General features: G+C 40.8%; 1 protein-coding gene across 2 annotated transcripts in view; it reads left to right on the top strand.

The window, feature by feature from the left end:
* LOC133607877 (excitatory amino acid transporter 5-like) overlaps positions 1–27122 on the top strand; it is a 195030-nt gene that overhangs the window by 97155 nt on the left and 70753 nt on the right. For both annotated transcript variants that reach the window (XM_061962909.2, XM_061962910.2), the window contains one exon: positions 19426–19468. In XM_061962909.2, the coding sequence (XP_061818893.1) occupies positions 19426–19468 (43 nt within the window). The remainder of the gene's footprint in view (positions 1–19425; positions 19469–27122) is intronic.

The raw sequence follows: 27122 nt of genomic DNA, 5'->3' as shown, positions 1-27122 counted from the left end.
TCACCAATCAAATCCAGTCACTGGTGACGTTTGACTCCGTTTCACCAATCAAATGCAGTCACTGGTGACGTTTGACTCCGTTTCACCAATCAAATGCAGTCACTGGTGACGTTTGACTCCGTTTCACCAATCAAATGCAGTCACTGGTGACGTTTGACTCCGTTTCACCAATCAAATGCAGTCACTGGTGACGTTTGACTCCGTTTCACCAATCAAATGCAGTCACTGGTGACGTTTGACTCCGTTTCACCAATCAAATGCAGTCACTGGTGACGTTTGACTCCGTTTCACCAATCAAATGCAGTCACTGGTGACGTTTGACTCCGTTTCACCAATCAAATGCAGTCACTGGTGACGTTTGACTCCGTTTCACCAATCAAATGCAGTCACTGGTGACGTTTGACTCCGTTTCACCAATCAAATGCAGTCACTGGTGACGTTTGACTCCGTTTCACCAATCAAATGCAGTCACTGGTGACGTTTGACTCCGTTTCACCAATCAAATGCAGTCACTGGTGACGTTTGACTCCGTTTCACCAATCAAATGCAGTCACTGGTGACGTTTGACTCCGTTTCACCAATCAAATGCAGTCACTGGTGACGTTTGACTCCGTTTAACCAATCAAATCCAGTCACTGGTGACGTTTGACTCCGTTTCACCAATCAAATCCAGTCACTGGTGACGTTTGACTCCGTTTCACCAATCAAATGCAGTCACTGGTGACGTTTGACTCCGTTTCACCAATCAAATGCAGTCACTGGTGACGTTTCACTCCGTTTCACCAATCAAATGCAGTCACTGGTGACGTTTGACTCCGTTTCACCAATCAAATGCAGTCACTGGTGACGTTTGACTCCGTTTCACCAATCAAATGCAGTCACTGGTGACGTTTGACTCCGTTTCACCAATCAAATGCAGTCACTGGTGACGTTTGACTCCGTTTCACCAATCAAATGCAGTCTCTGGTGACGTTTGACTCCGTTTCACCAATCAAATGCAGTCACTGGTGACGTTTGACTCCGTTTCACCAATCAAATGCAGTCACTGGTGACGTTTGACTCCGTTTCACCAATCAAATGCAGTCACTGGTGACGTTTGACTCCGTTTCACCAATCAAATGCAGTCACTGGTGACGTTTGACTCCGTTTCACCAATCAAATGCAGTCACTGGTGACGTTTGACTCCGTTTCACCAATCAAATGCAGTCACTGGTGACGTTTGACTCCGTTTCACCAATCAAATGCAGTCACTGGTGACGTTTGACTCCGTTTCACCAATCAAATGCAGTCACTGGTGACGTTTGACTCCGTTTAACCAATCAAATCCAGTCACTGGTGACGTTTGACTCCGTTTCACCAATCAAATCCAGTCACTAGTGACGTTTGACTCCGTTTCACCAATCAAATGCAGTCACTGGTGACGTTTGACTCCGTTTCACCAATCAAATGCAGTCACTGGTGACGTTTCACTCCGTTTCACCAATCAAATGCAGTCACAGGTGACGTTTGACTCCGTTTCACCAGTCAAATGCAGTCACTGGTGACGTTTGACTCCGTTTCACCAATCAAATGCAGTCACTGGTGACGTTTGACTCCGTTTCACCAATCAAATGCAGTCACTGGTGACGTTTGACTCCGTTTCACCAATCAAATGCAGTCACAGGTGACGTTTGACTCCGTTTCACCAGTCAAATGCAGTCACTGGTGACGTTTGACTCCGTTTCACCAATCAAATGCAGTCACTGGTGACGTTTGACTCCGTTTCACCAATCAAATGCAGTCACTGGTGACGTTTGACTCCGTTTCACCAATCAAATGCAGTCACTGGTGACGTTTGACTCCGTTTCACCAATCAAATGCAGTCACTGGTGACGTTTGACTCCGTTTCACCAGTCAAATGCAGTCACTGGTGACGTTTGACTCCGTTTCACCAATCAAATGCAGTCACTGGTGACGTTTGACTCCGTTTAACCAATCAAATGCAGTCACTGGTGACGTTTGACTCCGTTTCACCAATCAAATGCAGTCACTGGTGACGTTTGACTCCGTTTCACCAATCAAATGCAGTCATTGGTAACGTTTGACTCCGTTTCACCAATCAAATCCAGTCACTGGTGACGTTTGACTCCGTTTCACCAATCAAATGCAGTCACTGGTGACGTTTGACTCCGTTTCACCAATCAAATGCAGTCACTGGTGACGATTGACTCCGTTTCACCAATCAAATCCAGTCACTGGTGACGTTTGACTCCGTTTCACCAATCAAATGCAGTCACTGGTGACGTTTGACTCCGTTTCACCAATCAAATGCAGTCACTGGTGACGTTTGACTCTGTTTCACCAATCAAATGCAGTCACTGGTGACGTTTGACTCCGTTTCACCAATCAAATGCAGTCACTGGTGACGTTTGACTCCGTTTCACCAATCAAATGCAGTCACTGGTGACGTTTGACTCTGTTTCACCAATCAAATGCAGTCACTGGTGACGTTTGACTCCGTTTCACCAATCAAATGCAGTCACTGGTGACGATTGACTCCGTTTCACCAATCAAATCCAGTCACTGGTGACGTTTGACTCCGTTTCACCAATCAAATGCAGTCACTGGTGACGTTTGACTCCGTTTAACCAATCAAATCCAGTCACTGGTGACGTTTGACTCCGTTTCACCAATCAAATGCAGTCACTGGTGACGTTTGACTCCGTTTCACCAATCAAATGCAGTCACTGGTGACGTTTGACTCCGTTTCACCAATCAAATCCAGTCACTGGTGACGTTTGACTCCGTTTCACCAATCAAATGCAGTCACTGGTGACGTTTGACTCTGTTTCACCAATCAAATGCAGTCACTGGTGACGTTTGACTCCGTTTCACCAATCAAATGCAGTCACTGGTGACGTTTGACTCTGTTTCACCAATCAAATGCAGTCACTGGTGACGTTTGACTCTGTTTCACCAATCAAATGCAGTCACTGGTGACGTTTGACTCCGTTTCACCAATCAAATGCAGTCACTGGTGACGATTGACTCCGTTTCACCAATCAAATCCAGTCACTGGTGACGTTTGACTCCGTTTCACCAATCAAATGCAGTCACTGGTGACGTTTGACTCTGTTTCACCAATCAAACAGAGCCGGGCGGTCACATGATTAACAAGGTTAAGCTTACATGAACTCAACGTCAAATTTGAGGAAGCACATGGCGGTAAGTAACGTTAGTAGATATTTTGGCTGTCACCGTAGGCTGATGTTAGCTTCCCTGCTATGAATCACTGTCAAATGTACATCGTGTGGGGACATTTATTAACGCACTGCAGCCTCATAGACACACACACATACACACACACACGCGCGTGCACAGAAACACCAATCAGAAGTGCACAGTGTGTTCCCAGGTGCAACACACACCTATCAGTTTATGGTTTGCGTAAAGGCTAACTTGTTATTTTCCTTCGTAATCTCTGCCTACTGAGCCTATGGTGCTGTTAAGTTATTGTGGCTCAATTTGCCTTAATTTTGTTTATGTTAATGTATTATTATTTAATATATATAATTGTTTTAGTTGTTTAAGAGATATTCCTGTCTCTGAATTTGCTCATTACTATTTTTATGTTTTTGTGCATTATTTGTTGCCGACATCATTAAACGAACAGTTTACTCATCAGTTACTCAGTACTTGAGTACTGCAAAACAACAAAAAGCGATTTCTATCAGTCGTTATCTCGAAGGGACGCAGTCGCACTGATGGACGCTCGCGGCGCCGTCTCGTGCGGCGACTGCTCGGCGAAGGAGGGAAAATCCCCCGAGATGTTCGGTGCCAGCGGGTCAATGTGCTAAGCTAATTAGAGCTGCTCAAGCCCCAGCGGGGGGGGTGTTTGAGGTCAGCTCAGGGACATCACCACACTGAGTAGGTCAGTGTGACAGCGGGTCAGTGGGCTGAAAAGGCGCTGCCGGAATGTACAGCGGGAAGGCCCTATTCGCCGCACTTTACCTGACACATGAAACGTGACCAATTTGCACGATCCACTTTAACCGCCGGACGGCAGTAGAGTGTTGAATATTTTAAAAAATTGTCAAGACTAGGACTGTGGCGTGGTTTGTTCTCCCGTGGTGCAAATGAACATTTGGACTAGACATGGCGTGAAGGTGAAGACATTATTTATTTTTATTATTTATATTTATTTATTTATTTATTTATTTATTTATTTATTTATTTATTTATTTATTTATATTTATATTTATATATTTATTTATTTTATTTATTTTATTTATTTTATTATTTATTTTATTATTTATTTTCATTATTTATTTTACACTAACAAAGGAACAAAAAAGCGCGTTCAAAGCGGAAGTACAAACTTGACTAACGAAACAAAAAGACTTGCACGTGGGCAAAAAACTATGGACATGAACAAAAGTCGCTAACTGTGGCATGAATAGAAAAAAACTTACTTGACATGGCATGAAGTGCGCAGAGGTAAACAGAGTGAGAAGCAGAAAGTCAGGGGTGTGATGTCGCCAGGCAGACTTTCTGGCAACAATGGGTTTAAATAATAGTGACATGATTAAAGACAGGTGCGTGAGTCGTGAGGGCAGGTGGAAACTAATGGGTTGCTATGGTGACAAACAAGAGTGCACAATGAGTCCAAACGTGGAACAGGTGAAACTAATGGGTAACCATGGAAACAAGACAAGGGGAGTGCAAAGCCAGAAACTAAAGAGTCCAATAACTAAACAAAACAAAACATGATTACACAGACATGACAAAAATGTGTTTTGTGGCAATTCCAGTTCCAATGATTGTCACACACACACACTAGGTGTGGTGAAATTAACCTGTGCATTTCACCCATCCCCTTGTCCACCCGTTGGGAGGTGAGGGGAGCAGTGAGCAGCAGCATTTTGGTGATTTAACCCCCAATTCCATCCCCTTGATGCTGAGTGCCCAATTTTTATAGTCTTTGGTATGACTCGGCCGGGGTGTGAACTCACGATCCGCCGATCTCAGGGCGGAAGCTGAGCGGTGCTTTCCATCGTTTTCAGCAGACTGCAGTGAAAAATGATTAAACCCACCTTCTATCAGGTGTACTGTGAAGTAGCGGTGTAACGGTACGTGTATTTGTATTGAACGTTATGTTAAATGAAGAGTTTCTGTCTCTGATAGTTGATATAATAATTTAAGTGCATCATTAAAAGGGAACATTATCACAATTTCAGAAGGGTTAAAACCATTAAAAATCAGTTCCCAGTGGCTTATTTTATTTTTCGAAGTTTTTTTTCAAAATTTTACCCATCACGCAATATCCCTAAAAAAAGCTTCAAAGTGCCTGATTTTAACCATCGTTATATACACCCGTCCATTTTCTTGTGACGTCACATAGTGAAGCCAACACAAACAAACATGGCGCATAGAACAGCAAGCTATAGCGACATTAGCTCGGATTCAAACTCGGATTTCAGCGGCTTAAGCGATCCAACAGATTACGCATGTATTGAAACGGATGGTTGTAGTGTGGAGGCAGGTAGCGAAAACGAAATTGAAGAAGAAACTGAAGCTATTGAGCCATATCGGTTTGAACCGTATGCAAGCGAAACCGACGAAAACGACACGGGAGAAAGCGAGGACGAATTCGGCGATCGCCTTCTAACCAACGATTGGTATGTGTTTGTTTGGCATTAAAGGAAACTAACAACTATGAACTAGGTTTACAGCATATGAAATACATTTGGCAACAACATGCAATTTGAGAGTGCAGACAGCCCAATTGTCATCAATTAATATATTCTGTAGACATACCCTCATCCGTGCTCTTTTCCTGTAAGCTGATCTGTCCAGTTTTGGAGTTGATGTCAGCAGGCCAGGGAAGCTAGGGTCGATAGGGGGTTTAGCTCGCTCGTCTGCGGGAACAAACTGCCGCCATTACTTGCCGTGCTACCGTGGTCCTTTGTCCCTGAATTGCTCACACACTCCGGCAGATTCAATGGGGGTCTGGCGGCAGATTTCTTTGACTTCATCGTTGGAAATGCATCTGCTTTGAGTGTCGCAGGATATCCACACATTCTTGCCATCTCTGTCGTAGCATAGCTTTCGTCGGTAAAGTGTGCGGAACAAACGTCCAATTTCTTGCCACTTTCGCATCTTTGGGCCACTGGTGCAACTTGAATCCCGTCCCTGTTCGTGTTGTTACACCCTCCGACAACACACCGACGAGGCATGATGCATACCTGCCAACTTTTGAAATCAGAAAAACCTAGTAGCCAGGGTCCAGGGGCCGCAGGCCCCGGTAGGTCCAGGACAAAGTCCTGGTGGAGGGTTCAGGCTTCGCCCCCCGACGCAAAATGATTATTAGCATTCCGACAGGTTAAAATGTTGCTAAAACCATCACTTTTCTATCAGTCACAGTGACTTTTCAAAACAAAAATATTACAGCAAAAATCATATGGGTTGATTGACATGTTTATTCTGTAAGCTAACTTCAATAGTTTGAAATTATTTTGACAGTTAATGCCAGTTATCCTGTCAACCTTTCACAAGACTTCAATTTGTTAATTGAAAGTATAAACACTTTTTACAGTAAACAAATGGTAAAACAGTACTAAACAATTCCATTAAAAAAAAAAATTGGTGTCATTATTAACTTTCTGTCCAAGCTTGTATAATCTACTGCCTTGTTCAATTGTATAAAATATTCTGTGCCTAAAATTCACATTTCTATCACAATTATCATACTGTAAACATGGTAAGCTAACTTCATTAAAATTAATAGTCCTGTCAATAGCATGGAATTACAATTCAAATGTAGTTTTTTTGTAAGCCTTTCAAAAGAATTCAAAATATGAAAAATTAATGAAAATTAATTGAAGCCATCAGACACTTGAAAAGTGGCACATCACATCTCTAATGTAATCATTTGAACTTTTCAACAGAAATAGCACTGCAAAAATATTAAGGACATACTTCTGTATTTTGGTAGTTATGCTGTCAACATTTAACAAGATTTCTTCAACTTGGACTTGAAAGCATAAATAGTATGAACACTTTTAACAGTATAACAGTACTAAACAATTCCAATAGATAACATTGGTGTCATGACCTTTTTGTTTGCTCAATTATTGCCTCCGTAAATAAAACTTCGGCATTTATCACATCCAAAGAATCTGTTTGGGCGACGAAAAACGTTGAAAGTTTTCCACTTGTATCGCTAGCAACGGCATTAGACTTGTGTTTTTTTGTCCCAACGTGGTCTTTTACATCGCTAATTCCTCCGTGTCCGATCGAAAAATCTTGTCTGCACAAGGTGCAATTCGCGTAGTTTTCACCCTTTTTGGAACGGATAATTATTCCCGGATAGGCTTTTGAATATTCTTCACGGAATGACTGCAGTTTTCTTTTCGGTTTAAGACTCGTATGCGATTTTTCTCCGGCTGATTCCATGATCGTTCGCTCGTTTGGAAACAATGGCAACTGGTGCCTCGTGCTTGGCAGCGGTGCTATAAATAGCCTCGCGCATGGCATTCGGAATGGCTCGATAGGAAGTTACGGAAAGCAGTGTCGATTGTCATTGTTGTTACGCGATTTCGTGAATAAAACTTTAAAAATAAATAAATAATTTAATTAATGAAAAAACTTATTTTTTTATCACTGCAACCGTAACCCGGAATAGGTTGATGAAGACCGTACTAATTACGGGAAAACCGGAGTAGTTGGCAGGTATGCATGATGTCTCCAAGGTACGAAAAACAGTCGAAAAAACGGAAAATAACAGAGCTGATTTGACTCGGTGTTTGAGAAAATGGCGGATTGCTTCCCGATGTAACGTCACGTTGTGACGTCATCGCTCCGAGAACGAATAATAGAAAGGCGTTTAATTCGCCAAAATTCACCCATTTAGAGTTCGGAAATCGATTAAAAAAATATATGGTCTTTTTTCTGCAACATCAAGGTATATATTGACGCCTACATAGGTCTGGTGATAATGTTCCCCTTTAAGCCTACATGAACTCCATGGTGTTCAGGGATGAATAGTCTCTCCTATTGCTATTTTTCAGCTATAGTTACATTAATCATTAGTAATGGAGCAGCCAAGGTTTGAATGGCAGGGTCCCTGCTATCACATTTACATAATAAAAATCAACTACAGGCTTCCCAAATACTGTAATAAATTAAGCATGACGAGTTGACTTGAAACTGTTTAATGTTGCACTTTTTATATGTAGAAGAAAAGTTGTGTCATTTTATTTCATCTGAACAACTTGAGGCAGTTTAATGTTGATTAACGTGGGCAGAATTATTATAGTGTTCCCAATGTTAAAAGGATAAAGCCATTGTTTACAAATTTGGTAATTAAATAACCCAAAAATGTATAATTTGTTGTTTTCTTACTGTACCGAAAATGAACCGAACCGTGACCTCTAAACCGAGGTACGTACCGAACGGAAATTTTTGTGTACCGTTACACCCCCTACCGTGTTGGATTATGTTCGAAAATGCTTAACGTTTCACCGAAATAAGTCACGTTGAACCATACTTGCCAACCCTCCCGAATTTTCCGGGAGACTCCCGAAATTCGGCGTCTCTTCCGAAAACCTCCCGGGACAAATATTCTCCCGAAAATCTCCCGATTTTCAGCCGGAGCTGGAGGCCACGCCCCCTCCAGCTCCATGCGGACCTGAGTGAGGACAGCCTTTTTTCACGACGGGAGGACAACAGGGGTGACAAGAACTAAATCATCCAGACTAGAGATAAATTGTATTATTATGTTTATCTTACCTAAAAATAAATATATTTATTAATTACAAAAAAAAAACTAAATATATGTTTACTATATTTTGCTAAAAACATCAAAATTAATTGTATTTTTATTTTTTCTGACTCCTTATTACATCCAGCCATAGAATTATACATTAAAATAAACATATTTAAAATAATTAATTTTAAATGATCATAATAATTCATTTAAAATGACCATATTTAATTATTAAAATAATTGCTTGTTTATCAACAACTTTAGCATTTTATTCATTACATTTTGAAGCTCTCAGAAGCCAAGTTATGTTATATTCCTTAATATTTATTTATGCAAGTTTGAAGTATCAATTATCCAAACACAGTGTTGTTTGCATATTTTCAGGATGTATGTATGTATATATATATATATATATATATATATATATATATATATATATATATATATATATATATATATATAAAATCTCCTGATGATTGAGGGTACCCCCCCTCATGAAACAGGCCTGTAGAGATGAAATAGTCTTGTGATTTTTTTTTTCCCCACACATACATATATATATATATATATATATATATATATATATATATATATATATATATATATATATTAAAAAAAAAATATATATATATATATATATATCCATCCATTTTCTACCGCTTATTCCCTTTGGGGTCGCGGGGGGCGCTGGAGCCTATCTCAGCTACAATCGGGCGGAAGGCGGGGTACACCCTGGACAAGTCGCCACCTCATCGCAGGGCCAACACAGATAGACAGACAACATTCACACTCACATTCACACACTAGGGTCAATTTAGTGTTGCCAATCAACTTATCCCCAGGTGCATGTCTTTGGAAGTGGGAGGAAGCCGGAGTACCCGGAGGGAACCCACGCAGTCACGGGGAGAACATGCAAACTCCACACAGAAAGATCCCGAGCCCGGGATTGAACCCAAGACTACTCAGGACCTTCGTATTGTGAGGCAGATGCACTAACCCCTCTGCCACCGTGAAGCCCTATATATATATATATATATATATATATATATATATATATATATATATATATATATATATATATATATATATATGTATGTGTGGGGAAAAAAATCACAAGACTATTTCATCTCTACAGGCCTGTTTCATGAGGGGGGTACCCTCAATCGTCAGGATTTATATATATATATATATATATATATATATATATATATATATATATATATATATATATATATATGTATATATATATATATATATATATATATATATATTAGAGATGCGCGGATAGGCAATTATTTCATCCGCAACCGCATCAGAAAGTCGTCAACCATCCGCCATCCACCCGATCTAACATTTAATCAGAACCGCATCCGCCCTCACCCGCCCGTTGTTATATATCTAATATAGACGATGTGAGGTTATAAAGCGTTTGCCTTTTAAAGAAAGGAGACTGATCCAATGCAGCACAGACATTCGCGTGCCACGCTGTCACGGCCCAGACGCACACCAGTGCGCAATCATATGGGAGCCGCGCTGAGCGCACCTCGCTGCCGGCGACGGCCGGGTATGGGCCCGACGCTCCAGCGCCATCCATTTTCAGGGCTAGTTGATTCGGCAGGTGGGTTGTTACACACTCCTTAGCGGGATCCGACTTCCATGGCCACCGTCCTGCTGTCTATATCAACCAGGGTGAGCCCCACCCCTTTCGTGAGCGCACTGCGCGCGGAGTGACCCCTGTTACGCGCCCCCGGCAACAGGGGTGGCGGGCAGGTAAGCTGCGCGGGCGGAGCGCGCGGAGTGACCCCTGTTACGAGCCCCCGGCCACGGGGGTGGCGGGCAGGTAAGCTGCTTACCTGCTGCGCGTGACGCCGGCCGCGGCGAAGGCGGACGAGGCGGGGTGTCGGTGCGGTGGGCGCGGTGGTGACCCTGGACGTGCGTCGGGCCCTTCTCGCGGATCGCCTCAGCTACGGGGCCCTCTCGGGGGAAGGGGCCTCGGTCCCGGACCCCGGCGAGGCGTCCCTTCTCCGCTCCGTATAAGTGTCCATCTCTTCTTTTTTTCTTCTTCTGTTGTGGCATATGCTGCAGGTGCCTGCTCGTTTTTCGTATGTGGGTAACAACATTTAACTATGTATATATATTTCCCAATTGGTTTAACTGCCACCCGCCTGAATCTATTTAAAATCTTTTTTTTATTTATTTCAACCACCCGACCCGACCCGACCCGCGGATAAAATCTAATTTTTTTTTATTTCATCCGCCCGATCCGCGGATAATCCGCGGACTCCGCGGTTGTGCCCGCAAACCGCGCATCTCTAATATATATATATATATATATGTATGAAATACTTGACTTGGTGAATTCTAGCTGTCAATATATTCCTCCCTTCTTAACCACGCCCCCAAACATGCCCCGACCACGCCCCCCACCATCCCCCACCCCCCCACCTCCCGAAATCGGAGGTCTCAAGGTTGGCAAGTATGCGTTGATCGGCTAAAAATCAACTCTTTCCGGTGTGAGCGTATGAGCCGAGCCCGTAGAGTCGGACTTTGTATCGATTATGTCGCCGGGCTGACGTTCGCAGGCTGTCAGCGTGTGCGTTTGTTGTAGAAGAGCACAGCTGGGCTTTGGGTTTATCTCACAAAGCTTCTTTAAAGCCCTCACCTATCATGCAGCCACGCTATATCGGTAGTCCGCCCGTGGTCGGGTGTGCACGTCAGCGTGTGTGCGATAATCACGCCTAATGAGCTCGGCGCGCACCAATACGAGGATTCTTAGGATTCTTGGTTTGGATGCAAAATAGGCCGACGCGGGACTGACTTGCGAATCACCGCTCGTCCGAAACCCTCGTCAACACGTAGTACGGTATTTGGCTGCAGTTGTCGGACGTAAAGACGGGCTTGAGCAACCTGTCGATAAGGAATTACAGTAATCCAGCCTCAAGGTCACTAAAGCGTGGACCAGTTTTTCAGCATCAGAGAGAAGCAGGAAATGTTTAAAGGGGACCCTTGATGATTCTAATCTACCTTTAACACACTTCTTTGTGGTCTGGATCAGTTGTTCTTAACCATAGGGCCACAAAAAAGATCAGTTTCTCAGCTGTGGTCCGTACGGGCCACAGCGCTACTCAGTTGTAATACACTTTTCCACCACTTGTGGCCATACTTGCCAACCTTGAGACCTCCGATTTCGGGAGGTGGGGGGTGGGGGGCGTGGTTGGGGGCGTGGTTAAGAGGGGAGGAGTATATTTACAGCTAGAATTCACCAAGCCAAGTATTTCATATATATATATAAGAAATACTTGACTTTCAGTGAATTCTAGCTTTATATATATATATATATATATATATATTGTCACGTTCAAACACTGAGGACATCTATTAAACAAGACAAAAGGCAAGGAATCAAACAGAGATAGATTTAAATTTGGACTCAATATTGAGGAGAGACATGGCCACTGCACTCTCTGTACAGTCCTGCACCACGCTCTGACGAAGAAGGTTTTCGTCTCCTCATTTATTCAGATGTTCAATGTTCACGCACCAACACATGTCACAGCAGAAATGGGGAGTATGTAAAACAGTCATTGTTTTCCGTCGCTTTGAAGTCCAAGAAGAGGATTTCTCGGGCTTGGGCTCTTCCTGGATCCAGCTGGGGCAGGTGTTGGAGGACAATGGATAACCCCTCCCGTCTCCTGACCACAGTGACTTCAAGAGGACAGCGGGTTGTAAATAGCGTTGACCTCGGTTACAAAAATAGTTGGAAGAGAGTTTGTGAATTACTTCAAAGAGAGTTTGTTTAACACTTCAAAGAGAGTTCCTCTGGAAGTTGAGCAGATCCTGCCATCTGTCCGTGTTGAAATCACAGTGGCGTTTCACGAGCCTTCTTTCTCTTGTTAGGCCTCGAAAGACAGCATTCATAATACAACGTTTCTTTTGTGATAACTTACAAACAATTATTCCAACATATATATATATATATATATATATATATATATATATATATATATATATATATATATATATATATATATATATATATATGTATGTGTGGGGAAAAAAAATCACAAGACTATTTCATCTCTACAGGCCTGTTTCATGAGGGGGGTACCCTCAATCGTCAGGATTGACGATTGAGGGTACCCCCCTCATGAAACAGGCCTGTAGAGATGAAATAGTCTTGTGATTTTTTTTCCCCACACATACATATATTGCGCTCTACTACGGTATCGAGCACTATTTTTTGGATAACCTTATTAAGACATATATATATATATATATATATATATATATATATATATATATATATATATATATATATATATATATATATATATATATATATATGTATGTGTGGGGAAAAAAATCACAAGACTACTTCATCTCTACAGGCCTGTTTCATGAGGGGGTTCCCTCAATCATCAGGAGATTTTAATGGGAGCATTCACATATCATGGTTTATATAGGGCACAGAGTGGGTGGGTACAGGCTGGCGTAGGGGCGTGGTGATTGGCTCATGTGTTACCTAGGAGGTGTTTCCGTCTGTGGCGGCATGCTGATACAATTTCGCTGCGCTTGTTGAGGGATGACAGGTCTGGACGGTAAATAATAAACAGTTTCTCTTTCAAGCATAGGTTGCATCTTTTATTACCACTATTGTAAGGTGTGCTGGATGCAAGAATTTGCCATGTTATTGAATATTCAACATTATTGTCTTTGAGGTCCCAAATGGGTTTGCTTAGTTCTGTGGTATTTCGCAGGTTTTTGTTCCTGAAAGAAGCCTTGTGATTGTTCCATCTGGTTTTGAATTCTCCCTCGGTTAATCCTACATATGTGTCGGATGTGTTAATGTCCTTGCGTATTACCTTAGATTGGTAGACAACTGATGTTTGTAAGCACCCCCCGTTGAGGGGGCAATCAGGTTTCTTTCGACAATTACATCCTTTGTTGGTTTTGGAGTCGCTCTGTCTGAGGGCCGACGGCTCATTTGCAATTGTTTTGTTGTGGTTTGAGATGATTTGTCGTATATTGTTCATGCAGCTGTAGCTCAATTTAATGTTGTTCTTGTTGAATACTTTTCTTAGGATGTTGTCTTTGGGAAAGTGTTTGTCAATCAGATTGAGGAATTTGTGTCCAATGTTCGTTGAGACGTTTTTGCTGTATGGGGGGTTGTACCAGATGATGTCGTTCCGTTTTCTGTTCTTTTTTGGCTGGTTTCCTGGCGTGGGTTCATAGGTGAGGGTGAAATTGTATCCGCTTTCATCAAGGGCTTTTTGGTACGGGGGTGTTGCTTGGTCAAATTCAGCTTTGCTAGATGACAGCATCGATAGCCTTTTATTGATTCCGGTAGGTATTCTTTTCGTGGTGGTGGGTGGGTGGTTGCTGTCATGGTGCACGTATTGGAGTGTTGTGTTGGGTTTCGTGAATATATATATATATATATATATATATATAATATATATATATATATATAATATATATATATATATATATATATATATATATATATATATATATATATATATATATATATATATATATATAAATAAAATAAATACTTGAATTTCAGTGTTCATTTATTTACACATATATACACACATAACACTCATCTACTCATTGTTGAGTTAAGGGTTGAATTGTCCATCCTTGTTCTATTCTCTGTCACTATTTTTCTAACCATGCTGAACACCCTCTCTGATGATGCATTCTGCTCCGTCTCCTTGTTGTGTGCGCAGTTGTGCACTGCGCTCTCTAAAAGCCGTATATGTTATTGTCACATATGCATGTACAGTAGATGGCAGTATTGCCCCGTTTAAGAGTGTCACAACATTGCTGTTTACGGCAGACGAACTGCTTTACGGTAGACGAAAACGTGACTGCTGTTGTTGTGTGTTGTTGCCGCGCTGGGAGGACGTTAATGAAACTGCCTAACAATAAACCCACATAAGAAACCAAGAACTCGCCCTCCATCATTCTACAGTTATAACGTCATTGGGCAGGTACGCTGTTTATATTATGTGCCTGAATTTCGGGAGATTTTCGGGAGAAAATTTGTCCCGGGAGGTTTTCGGGAGAGGCGCTGAATTTCGGGAGTCTCCCCGGAAAATCCGGGAGGGTTGGCAAGTATGCTTGTGGCAGTAATGACAATATCAAACAAACAGAAGAAGTCTGGAGCTAAAGTCATAAGTACGTTTCTTAAGCACAAAAATTAGGACTAAGGTGGTAAAGCTGGATTTTCATTTGCGCTTTAATTTCATTGACAGGTTCACCAAAGAAACATCATAGTATTTATTTTTAATTTAGTTAAAATGTGTTTATTTTTGCACTGCGTAAATATATGTAAACAAAATTCTCATCAGTTTTCACGAGGCCCTTATTTTTAGTGTACTTAATTAGGGCCCGCATGGCCCATTGTATAAGGACTCCCAAAGGGAGTCCTTATGCAATGGGACATAAGGACCTATTGTATTTGTAAGGTTTTATTATTCTTTATTCTTCCGCCGCCACATTAAATTGTAATTTGACCCACTTAACATGCTTCAAAACTCACCATATTTGACCCACACACCAGGACCTGCAAAAATTACCTTTTTTTTAAAAAACCGAACCCCAAAACTCAAAATTGCGCTCTAGCGCCCCCTAGGAAAAAAAAAACTAGACTGCCTATATCTCACACTAGGAAGATCGGAGAGACATGAAACAAAAACCTGTATGTAGGTCTGACTTAGACCTAGTTTTCATAATTGTATATCCTCGGGCTAAAATCAACAGGAAGTTGGCAATTCCCCCTTCAAGACAAAAAAGTACTAAAAACAGTCACTTTTGCCTCTTTGAGCTGTAATTTGACCCTCTTAACATGCTTCAAAACTCACCGAACTGAACGCACACATCAGGACTGGCAAAAATTGCGATCTAATAAAAAAACCTAACCCCAAATTTCAAAATTGCGCTCTAGAGCAATTTTTGAATAAAACGGAGAAAAAACTGCTCCTCGGAAGAAAAAAATGACAAAACTGCCTGTAACTCCCATTGGGAAGGTCGGAGAGACATGAAACAAAAACCTCTATGTAGGTCTCAATTAGACCTACATTTCATAAATTGACAACCCCCAGCAAAAATCAACAGGAAGTTTGCTATTCCCCCTTCAAAACAACATTTTTGTAAAAACCGGTCACCTTCCTTCAAAATCTATCTCCTCTGAGCGCGTTTGTCGTTTAGGCTTCAAACTAACACAGGAGAGAGATTGAACCCTTGTGTATAAAAGTATAGAAGGCTTTTTAATACCTGCTCCGGTTTTGATTTTATGACCCTTCAAAGACCCGCTGCACTGATGCTGCTGCGCTGCTGTTTTTTTAAGATGGCTGCTCAAAAGCAGGAAGCACCAACATGCCCACACAATGCAGACAAGGTAGGTACACTAGACAAAAGTCTTGGGACACTTCAGACTAGCACCTGCCAAATACGCGGGCCCGACCAATCAGACTAAAAGTAGACAAAAGTATTGGGACACTTAGGACTAGCACCTGCTAAATACGCGGGCCCGACCAATGCTGCTTGCAGCTTTAATTGGTATTTATTTTTGTAACTAGATAATTGCAATTCCGGTAGGGAGCTGCCAAACCGCGCGGGTGGAACTGAAATGCTTGAATGTCCACGGTGAGTGGAGTGTGTGGATGTTAGAACGGTTCAAATCGGATGAGAAATGTGGGATATGCAGTAGATTGTATATTTCCCATTTAAAGTCAATGGGGGTGAGGGAAATTCCTGGTAATTCCGGGTAACAATTTTCGGTACCGGGAAAACATGCTGGCTTGAATGTCCAGGGTGAGTGGAGAGCATACTTGCCAACCTTGAGACCTCCGATTTCGGGAGGTGGGGGGTGGGGGCGTGGTTGGGGGCTTCTGTTTTCTGAATGGCTGCCATTTTCCTGACTTTGTGTTCTATTTCCAGTCTTATTTCAAGTGCGACTGACAATTTATCGTGTACAATATCGCCGCTGTCATCAATCACTCGCAAGAAGGGTGGTCTCATTAATTAAATGTGCTGCACTAAAGAATTGTCTGTGACGTTGTGGAATATTTCCAGTCTTATGGTTCTGATTACATTCATGTGCAGGGTTTGTTTGCATACTTGCCAACCCTCCCGGATTTTCCGGGAGACTCCCGAAATTCAGCGCCCCTCCCGAAAACCTCCCGAAATTCAGGCGGAGCTAGAGGCCACGCCCCCTCCAGCTCCATGCGGACCTGAGTGACGTGTTGACAGCCTGTTCACACGTCCGCTTTCCCACAATATAAACAGCTAATGATCGAGGGCGAGTTCTTGGTTTCTTATGTGGGTTTATTGTTAGGCAGTTTCATTAACGTCCTCCCAGCGCGGTAACAACACACAACAACAGCAGTCAAGTTTTCATCTACCGTAAAGCAGTTCGTCTGCCGTAAACAGCAATGTTGTGACACTTTTAAACAGGACAATACTGCTATCTACTGTACATGCATATGTGACCCACCCATAATGTGTCACATTTTTGTGTTGATTTATTTATTTTATTTTGTGGTTTGAATTCGTTTTTGGAGCTGTTATTACACATTTATCAGTATTCACATTGGTCAGTAGGGGGCAGTAGGGCGTTTCTTCCCAATTGAATGCTGTCACCTGCAGACCGGAAGTGTCTTGTCATTCTGATGAGCGCGACCAGTCTGTGAACAATTGAAACGTCCTGTGTGCTTTTTCCTCCTGTATAACAGGTTAGTTTTGGTGAATCAACTCACTGAATAATATCCATGTGATCTTTATAAGTTTAAGTACACATTCTGATGGTGGAGCCTAACTCTAAAGTGTTTGTGAGTTGTAGTTTGTATTTGTGAATGAAACCAGTGCACAGCTGCAGTAATCAATACAAAAAGGCGACGTGAGTGCGCAATGTTTATATAGGAACTTCTGATCCTAATTCAGACTCCCAAATTAGAGCTCCCGTTTTCTTATTGATTTTATAATGTACATTTGTATAATGTGTGTGTTCTGAAATAGTGACAGAGAATAGAACAAGGATGGACAATTCAACCCTTAACTCAACAATGAGTAGATGAGTGTTATGTGTGTGTATATGTGTAAATAAATGAACACTGAAATTCAAGTATTTATTTTATTTATTTATATTTTTATATATATATATGTAATAAAATATATATATTGCTAGAATTCACTGAAAGTCAAGTATTTCTTATATATATATATCTTAACCACGCCCCCGCCCCACCTCCCGAAATCGGAGGTCTCAAGGTTGGCAAGTATGTTTGTTTGTGTCATTGATTTTCACCAGAGCAGCGGTCCTAAACCACACATCTGATTATTAACACACACACAAATGTTGCGTGGGAGTGAGCGTGCTGTGGGTTTGACCTTTGGACCGTCTTAAGTCTTCCTATTTTATTGATATCATGAAACGTGTAGATTGTTAAGGCCCGGGGCTTTTCAATGTCCACTCTATTAACACATAGCTGCCATGCAGGCTGTGTTTTTCATTTTTCAAAAAAAAACTATAATGAATCAAAACCAATGTTGTTATTGATCCTATTCAAGGCTCCAATTACTACACATCAAATATTCCACTTTGAAATATTTGTTAGGGAAAATATTGTATACTTTGTGTGTTTGCCACATAAGAAAAGGGCATGAAATAAACAAATTTAAAATGTAAAAAAAAAACAAAAAAAAAACGTAAAAGCTTATTAAGCAGTAAAAGTTTAAAAAAATAAAATAAATAAATAAAGGTATGACTTATTTTTAGCACTTTTATAAGTGTTGCCCTTTTGAAGAAGAATTTTAGTGGGACTTTCAATGCTCAAAAATAATAACGAACCGAAAGCAATGTTGGTATGAATTATTGCATACTTGCCAACCCTCCCGGATTTTCCGGGAGACTCCCAAAATTCAGCTCCTCTCCCGAAAACCTCCCGGGACAAATTTTCTCCCGAAAATCTCCCGAAATTCAGGCGGAGCTGGAATGTCGCGCCCCCTCCGGCTCCATGCGGACCTAAGTGACGTGTTTTCCTCTACCGTAAAGCAGTTCGTCTGCCGTAAACAAGCAATGTTGTGACACTCTTAAACAGGACAATACTGCCATCTAGTGCATTTGATGAAGGCACTTTTGTGCGTGCCACACAGCAATGCATCATCAGTTCGAAAAATAGTGACAGAGAATAGAACAAGGATGGACAATTCAACCCTTAACTCAACAATGAGTAGATGAGTGTTATGTGTGTATATGTGTAAATAAATGAACACTGAAATTCAAGTATTTCTCTTATTTATTTATATATATATATATATATATATATATATATATATATATATATATATATATACATAAAATACTTGACTTGGTGAATTCTAGCTGTAAATATACTCTTCCCCTCTTAACCACGCCCCCAACCACCCCACCCCCCACCTCCCGAAATAGGATGGCTCAAGGTTGGCAAGTATGATTATTGACCTATTGCTATAAATCTGTTTTCTGGTGTTCTCGTTTTGTGTTTAAGTAAAAATGTCTCTCAAGCCATTTTTCCAAGACGCATCTTTACAGAGAATCGTGCAGCTCAATGGGGTGTTGCTGTCCCGTGTCTCGGTGTTCACTGTGATCATTTCAAAGCTCTTCATTGGACAATTGTACTTCTCTTCCTCAGAAACATGTTCCCTGCAAACCTGGTTCAAGCCACCTTTCAGCAGGTAAGCACAACCGTCACAACGCATTGTGTTCACTTTCAACGGCGCTAACACAAATGTTTACTTTTACTTTTTGAGAAGAAACAGTACTTTTACATTGAGTTTTATTCCGATCGTTACATTTGTTTGTATCACAATTATCGATAAAGGCTTGCAAAGACGTTTCCTTATGTCAGCGTACCTGCTTCCGGCAGGCGATGTCACATGACTCTGTTTGACCAATCCAACGTAAGCGGTAGTGACGTTTGACTCCATTTCACCAATCAAACAAGCACACTGTACAGCTACAGGAAATTGAAATAGGTCGGTATTTTTAAAATATATGATAAAATAGAGACCTACGTAATTGTTTAATAAGTGTCAGTGTCAGGTTCAAACGCAATCGAGAAACGACTGGGCTGTACTCCCAGCACGCTCTGGCGAAAGATTGTACGCCACCTCTATTATTTGGACTTTCCCTGATTACATGGCAACAGCTGTTTCTAAGGGACGTGGGTCGTAAACAGCCATCGCCTTTGATTACAACAGTTCAAAGAAAAGGTCGTAAAACAGTTCACAGAAAAGGTCGTAAAACAGTTCAAACAAGCGGTGCCTGGAGGGGAGTCAGGCCCTGCTTCCTCTCCGCTTTCCAGTTCTTGGGTCAGACAATATCTTTCTGTTGATTACAATACATGAACCCACCAACACGTCTTCCTATGAGGAAGCAGTGCCTGGGGAGTCTGTGGTGGGCTCTCCTATTTCTGGGGCTGAGGTTGCCGAGGGAGTTAAAAAGCTCCTCGGTGGCAAGGCCCCAGGGGTAGATGAGATCCGCCCGGAGTTCCTTAAGGCTCTGGATGCTGTGGGGCTGTCTTGGTTGACAAGACTCTGCAGCGTCGCGTGGACATCGGGGGCGGTACCTCTGGATTGGCAGACCGGGGTGGTGGTTCCTCTCTTTAAGAAGGGGAACCGGAGGGTGTGTTCTAACTATCGTGGGATCACACTCCTCAGCCTTCCCGGTATGGTCTATTCAGGTGTACTGGAGAGGAGGCTACGCCGGATAGTCGAACCTCGGATTCAGGAGGAACAGTGTGGTTTTCGTCCTGGTCGTGGAACTGTGGACCAGCTCTATACTCTCGGCAGGGTCCTTGAGGGTGCATGGGAGTTTGCCCAACCAGTCTACATGTGTTTTGTGGACTTGGAGAAGGCATTCGACCGTGTCCCTCGGGAAGTCCTGTGGGGAGTGCTCAGAGACTGTCTGATTGTGGCAGTCCGCTCCCTGTATGCTCAGTGCCAGAGCTTGGTCCGCATTGCCGGCAGTAAGTCGGACACGTTTCCAGTGAGGGTTGGACTCCGCCAAGGCTGCCCTTTGTCACCGATTCTGTTCATAACTTTTATGGACAGAATTTCTAGGCGCAGTCAAGGCGTTGAGGGGATCTGGTTTGGTGGCTGCAGGATTAGGTCTCTGCTTTTTGCAGATGATGTGGTCCTGATGGCTTCATCTGGCCAGGATCTTCAGCTCTCGCTGGATCGGTTCGCAGCTGAGTGTGAAGCGACTGGGATGAGAATCAGCACCTCCAAGTCCGAGTCCATGGTTCTCGCCCGGAAAAGGGTGGAGTGCCATCTCCGGGTTGGGGAGGAGATCTTGCCCCAAGTGGAGGAGTTCAAGTACCTCGGAGTCTTGTTCACGAGTGAGGGAAGAGTGGATCGTGACATCGACAGGCGGATCGGTGCGGCGTCTACAGTAATGCGGACGCTGTATCGATCCGTTGTGGTGAAGAAGGAGCTGAGCCGGAAGGCAAAGCTCTCAATTTACCGGTCGATCTACGTTCCCATCCTCACCTATGGTCATGAGCTTTGGGTTATGACCGAAAGGACAAGATCACGGGTAAAAGCGGCCGAAATGAGTTTCCTCCGCCGGGTGGCGGGGCTCTCCCTTAGAGATAGGGTGAGAAGCTCTGCCATTCGGGGGGAGCTCAAAGTAAAGCCGCTGCTCCTCCACATGGAGAGGAGCCAGATGAGGTGGTTCGGGCATCTGGTCAGGATGCCACCCGAACGCCTCCCTAGGGAGGTATTTAGGGCACGTCCTACTGGTAGGAGGCCGCGGGGAAGACCCAGGACACGTTGGGAAGACTATGTCTCCCGGCTGGCCTGGGAACGCCTCGGGGTCCCACAGGAAGAGCTGGACGAAGTGGCTGGGGAGAGGGAAGTCTGGGCTTCCCTGCTTAGGCTGCTGCCCCCGCGACCCGACCTCGGATAAGCGGAAGAAGATGGATGGATGGATGGACAATGAAAGAAACAGAACACCTTCATGTTGCTTTACCATCCTACACAGTGGAGTTTTACAAGCCTTCTTCTAGGTAGGATTAAAGACAGCTTTTGTCCTCTCGCCGGGAACTCAATGTAACACAAAGTTTTGTGATAACTTACATATAATTATTCTAACAGTCAGAATGTCCCTAAAAGAAGACAATTTAATTACGTGACATGACGCCAGCACTGATGATCCTAATAACCACAAGCGTCATTTAAACGCAATAAAACAATACCAACAACATTAAAAAGCAGTTTAAAGTTATACTTATCTGTTAGATCCGTGGCTTAAAGGTTACGAGCGCTAGCTTATTAGCATGTAGCATTCTCTTCTTCTACTGTATTTGCATCTGACATGGCTAAATGACCACAGTCGCCCCCTAGTGTAGGAGAGGCACTCTACGTATGGCCGACAGTCACATTAGAGATAAGACCGTGGAAACTACAACACGTGGCTGTGAAAATAGAATGAACTGAATTATTTGACAAATTAGACTCATTTAGTGCATAGAAACGTACTGACAGTAAAAATTTTTACATGACTTCAGACAAAAAAAAATCTAAAATGATTGCTTTTAAACTAGTAAAAAGAACATTTATATCATGTGCTGTCATCTGTTTCAGTAGAAATGTTCACATTTCAGCCGACAGGAACTCTACTTCCTACTACAGAAAGCATGTTGCAGTTAATTGTAAATTATTTTTATTTTTACACACACACACACACACACACACACACACACACACACACACACACACACACACACACACACACACACACACACACACACGCAAACACGCTCAAACCAAGTACAATTTTGAGTCCAAGAACCATTGAAAAATAACTATTACATTGAGACAATGTTGACGTCCAATTTTGGATCCACATTTTATGTTGGGAAATGACCAAATTTCAATGTTAAATCAACGTCACAACCCGACATTGATTAAACGTTGCCAGAAAGTATGTTGTTTCAACGTTGTATTTGTGTTGTAGAATATTGGTTGGGAAATTGCCAAATTTCAATGGTCAATTCAACGTCAGAACCCAACATTGATTTAATGTTGCCAAAGGGCATGTTGTTTCAACGTTGTATTCGTGAATATTGGTTGGAAAATAACCGAATTTCAATGGTCAAATCAACGTCAGAACCCGACATTGATTAAACGTTACCAGAAAGTATGTTGTTTCAACGTTGTATTTGTGTTGTAGAATATTGGTTGGGAAATTGCCAAATTTCAATGGTCAAATCAACGTCAGAACCCAACATTGATTTAACGTTGCCAAAGGGCATGTTGTTTCAACGTTGTATTCGTGAATATTGGTTGGAAAATAACCGAATTTCAATGGTCAAATCAACGTCCGAACTCGACATTGATTAAACGTTACCAGAAAGTATGTTGTTTCAACGTTGTATTTGTGTTGTAGAATATTGGTTGGGAAATTGCCAAATTTCAATGGTCAAATCAACGTCAGAACCCAACATTGATTTAACGTTGCCAAAGGGCATGTTGTTTCAACGTTGTGTTCGTGAATATTGGTTGGAAAATAACCGAATTTCAATGTTAAATCAACGTCACAACCCGACATTGAAAAAACAAATTCAAAAAGCATGTTGTTTCAATGTTGTAGAATATTGGTTGGGAAATTGCCAAATTTCAATGGTCAAATCAACGTCAGAACCCGACATTGATTAAACGTTGCCAGAAAGTATGTTGTTTCAACGTTGTATTTGTGTTGTAGAATATTGGTTGGGAAATTGCCAAATTTCAATGGTCAATTCAACGTCAGAACCCAACATTGATTTAATGTTGCCAAAGGGCATGTTGTTTCAACGTTGTATTCGTGAATATTGGTTGGAAAATAACCGAATTTCAATGGTCAAATCAACGTCAGAACCCGACATTGATTAAACGTTACCAGAAAGTATGTTGTTTCAACGTTGTATTTGTGTTGTAGAATATTGGTTGGGAAATTGCCAAATTTCAATGGTCAAATCAACGTCAGAACCCAACATTGATTTAACGTTGCCAAAGGGCATGTTGTTTCAACGTTGTATTCGTGAATATTGGTTGGAAAATAACCGAATTTCAATGGTCAAATCAACGTCCGAACTCGACATTGATTAAACGTTACCAGAAAGTATGTTGTTTCAACGTTGTATTTGTGTTGTAGAATATTGGTTGGGAAATTGCCAAATTTCAATGGTCAAATCAACGTCAGAACCCAACATTGATTTAACGTTGCCAAAGGGTATGTTGTTTCAACGTTGTATTCGTGAATATTGGTTGGAAAATAACCAAATTTCAATGGTCAAATCAACGTCAGAACCCGACATTGATTAAACGTTACCAGAAAGCATGTTGTTTCAACGTTGTATTTGTGTTGTAGAATATTGGTTGGGAAATTGCCAAATTGCAATGGTCAATTCAACGTCAGAACCCAACATTGATTTAACGTTGCCAAAGGGCATGTTGTTTCAACGTTGTATTCGTGAATATTGGTTGGAAAATAACCGAATTTCAATGGTCAAATCAACGTCAGAACCCGACATTGATTAAACGTTACCAGAAAGCATGTTGTTTCAACGTTGTATTTGTGTTGTAGAATATTGGTTGGGAAATTGCCAAATTTCAATGGTCAATTCAACGTCAGAACCCAACATTGATTTAATGTTGCCAAAGGGCATGTTGTTTCAACGTTGTATTCGTGAAAATTGGTTGGAAAATAACCGAATTTCAATGGTCAAATCAACGTCAGAACCCGACATTGATTAAACGTTACCAGAAAGTATGTTGTTTCAACGTTGTATTTGTGTTGTAGAATATTGGTTGGGAAATTGCCAAATTTCAATGGTCAAATCAACGTCAGAACCCAACATTGATTTAACGTTGCCAAAGGGCATGTTGTTTCAACGTTGTATTCGTGAATATTGGTTAGAAAATAACCGAATTTCAATGGTCAAATCAACGTCAGAACCCGACATTGATTAAACGTTACCAGAAAGTATGTTGTTTCAACGTTGTAATTGTGTTGTAGAATATTGGTTGGGAAATTGCCAAATTTCAATGGTCAAATCAACGTCAGAACCCAACATTGATTTAACGTTGCCAAAGGGTATGTTGTTTCAACGTTGTATTCGTGAATATTGGTTGGAAAATAACCAAATTTCAATGGTCAAATCAACGTCAGAACCCGACATTGATTAAACGTTACCAGAAAGCATGTTGTTTCAACGTTGTATTTGTGTTGTAGAATATTGGTTGGGAAATTGCCAAATTGCAATGGTCAAATCAACGTCAGAACCCAACATTGATTTAACGTTGCCAAAGGGCATGTTGTTTCAACGTTGTATTCGTGAATATTGGTTGGAAAATAACCGAATTTCAATGGTCAAATCAACGTCAGAACCCGACATTGATTAAACGTTACCAGAAAGCATGTTGTTTCAACGTTGTATTTGTGTTGTAGAATATTGGTTGGGAAATTGCCAAATTTCAATGGTCAATTCAACGTCAGAACCCAACATTGATTTAATGTTGCCAAAGGGCATGTTGTTTCAACGTTGTATTCGTGAAAATTGGTTGGAAAATAACCGAATTTCAATGGTCAAATCAACGTCAGAACCCGACATTGATTAAACGTTACCAGAAAGTATGTTGTTTCAACGTTGTATTTGTGTTGTAGAATATTGGTTGGGAAATTGCCAAATTTCAATGGTCAAATCAACGTCAGAACCCAACATTGATTTAACGTTGCCAAAGGGTATGTTGTTTCAACGTTGTATTCGTGAATATTGGTTAGAAAATAACCGAATTTCAATGGTCAAATCAACGTCAGAACCCGACATTGATTAAACGTTACCAGAAAGTATGTTGTTTCAACGTTGTATTTGTGTTGTAGAATATTGGTTGGGAAATTGCCAAATTTCAATGGTCAAATCAACGTCAGAACCCAACATTGATTTAACGTTGCCAAAGGGCATGTTGTTTCAAAGTTGTATTTGTGAATATTGGTTAGAAAATAACCGAATTTCAACCAAATTCTGGTAACATACGTTACCAGAAAGTATGTTGTTTCAACGTTGTATTTGTGTTGTAGAATATCAACGTCAGAACGCGACATTGATTAAACGTTGCCAGAAAGCATGTTTCAACGTCAGGACCCAATTCAACAATTATCAACGTTGTTTCAATGTCTTGTGCCTGCCGGGATGGCGTGTATGGTAATACACAATGATTTAATAAAGTACTATTTTAGAAACAAATAACGTTAACGTGTTGAGATTGAGATAGAGCAGTAGAGTAAAAACAGTAAATCAGCATTTTTATAGTTAATCTCATTACTTAAAAAAAACAAAACAGAATAATCAAATTCCCTCACAATGTCCCCAGTTCTGAGTAGGAATGATGCTCGAAACCGGTTATCCCGGTTGTTCGATAAGAAAAGAACCGAGTCCTCGGACTCGAATCCCTTTTTGAAAACCTGTACCCGTTATCGAGACCACTATAGTAAAGAAAAAGAGTTGGTTCTTTATTCGAATCCCTGGGAACCAATCCCAAATTGGCAATGTTATACATTTGTCATTGTGTGTATTTCAGTTTAAAAACAAAATCATTTTTAACCTTGAAAAGTTTGTTTTTTTTAAGTTTTTATTTTTTAAGTTTTTTAAATTTTTGTAACATTTTTTAAATATTATTTTTTTTAAATTTAAAAAATTTAAAAACAATTTTTTTTTTTTTTTTTTTTTTTTTAATAAAAAAAATTTTTTTGATTAAATATTTTTAATTTTTTTAAATATTTTTACCTTTTTTTACTTTTTTCAACTTTTTTTTAACTTTTTTTTAACTTTTTTTTAACTTTTTTTAACTTTTTTTTTAACTTTTTTTTTTACTTTTTTTTAACTTTTAAAAAAAAAATTACCCTAACCCTAATCTTACCCTAACCCTAATCTTAACCCTAACCCTAACCCTAAACCTAACCCTAATCTTAACCCTAACCCTAACCCTAATCTTAACCCAAACCCTAACCCTAACCCTAACCCTAAAAAAATGTTAATTGTTAAAATTGTTTAAAAAAAATGTTAATTGTTAAAATTGTTTTAAAAAAATTTAAAAATTTTTTTTAAAAGTTTAAAAAAATTTTACATATAAAAAAAAATAAAAAAAATAAAAACATTTAAAAACATTTTAAAAAAATTTAAAAATCATTTTTTACCTTGAAAAAAAAATTTTACCTTGAAAAAAAAATTTTACCTTGAAAAATTTTTTGTACCTTGAAAATCATTTTGTACCTTGAAAAAAAAATTTTACCTTGAAAAAAAAATTTAACTTTGAAAATTTTTTTTTACCTTGAAAATCATTTTTT

This window comes from Nerophis lumbriciformis, linkage group LG09, assembly GCF_033978685.3.
Source record: "Nerophis lumbriciformis linkage group LG09, RoL_Nlum_v2.1, whole genome shotgun sequence".
Lineage (NCBI taxonomy): Eukaryota > Metazoa > Chordata > Actinopteri > Syngnathiformes > Syngnathidae > Nerophis > Nerophis lumbriciformis.
This window is presented reverse-complemented; position numbering and strand designations above follow the sequence as displayed.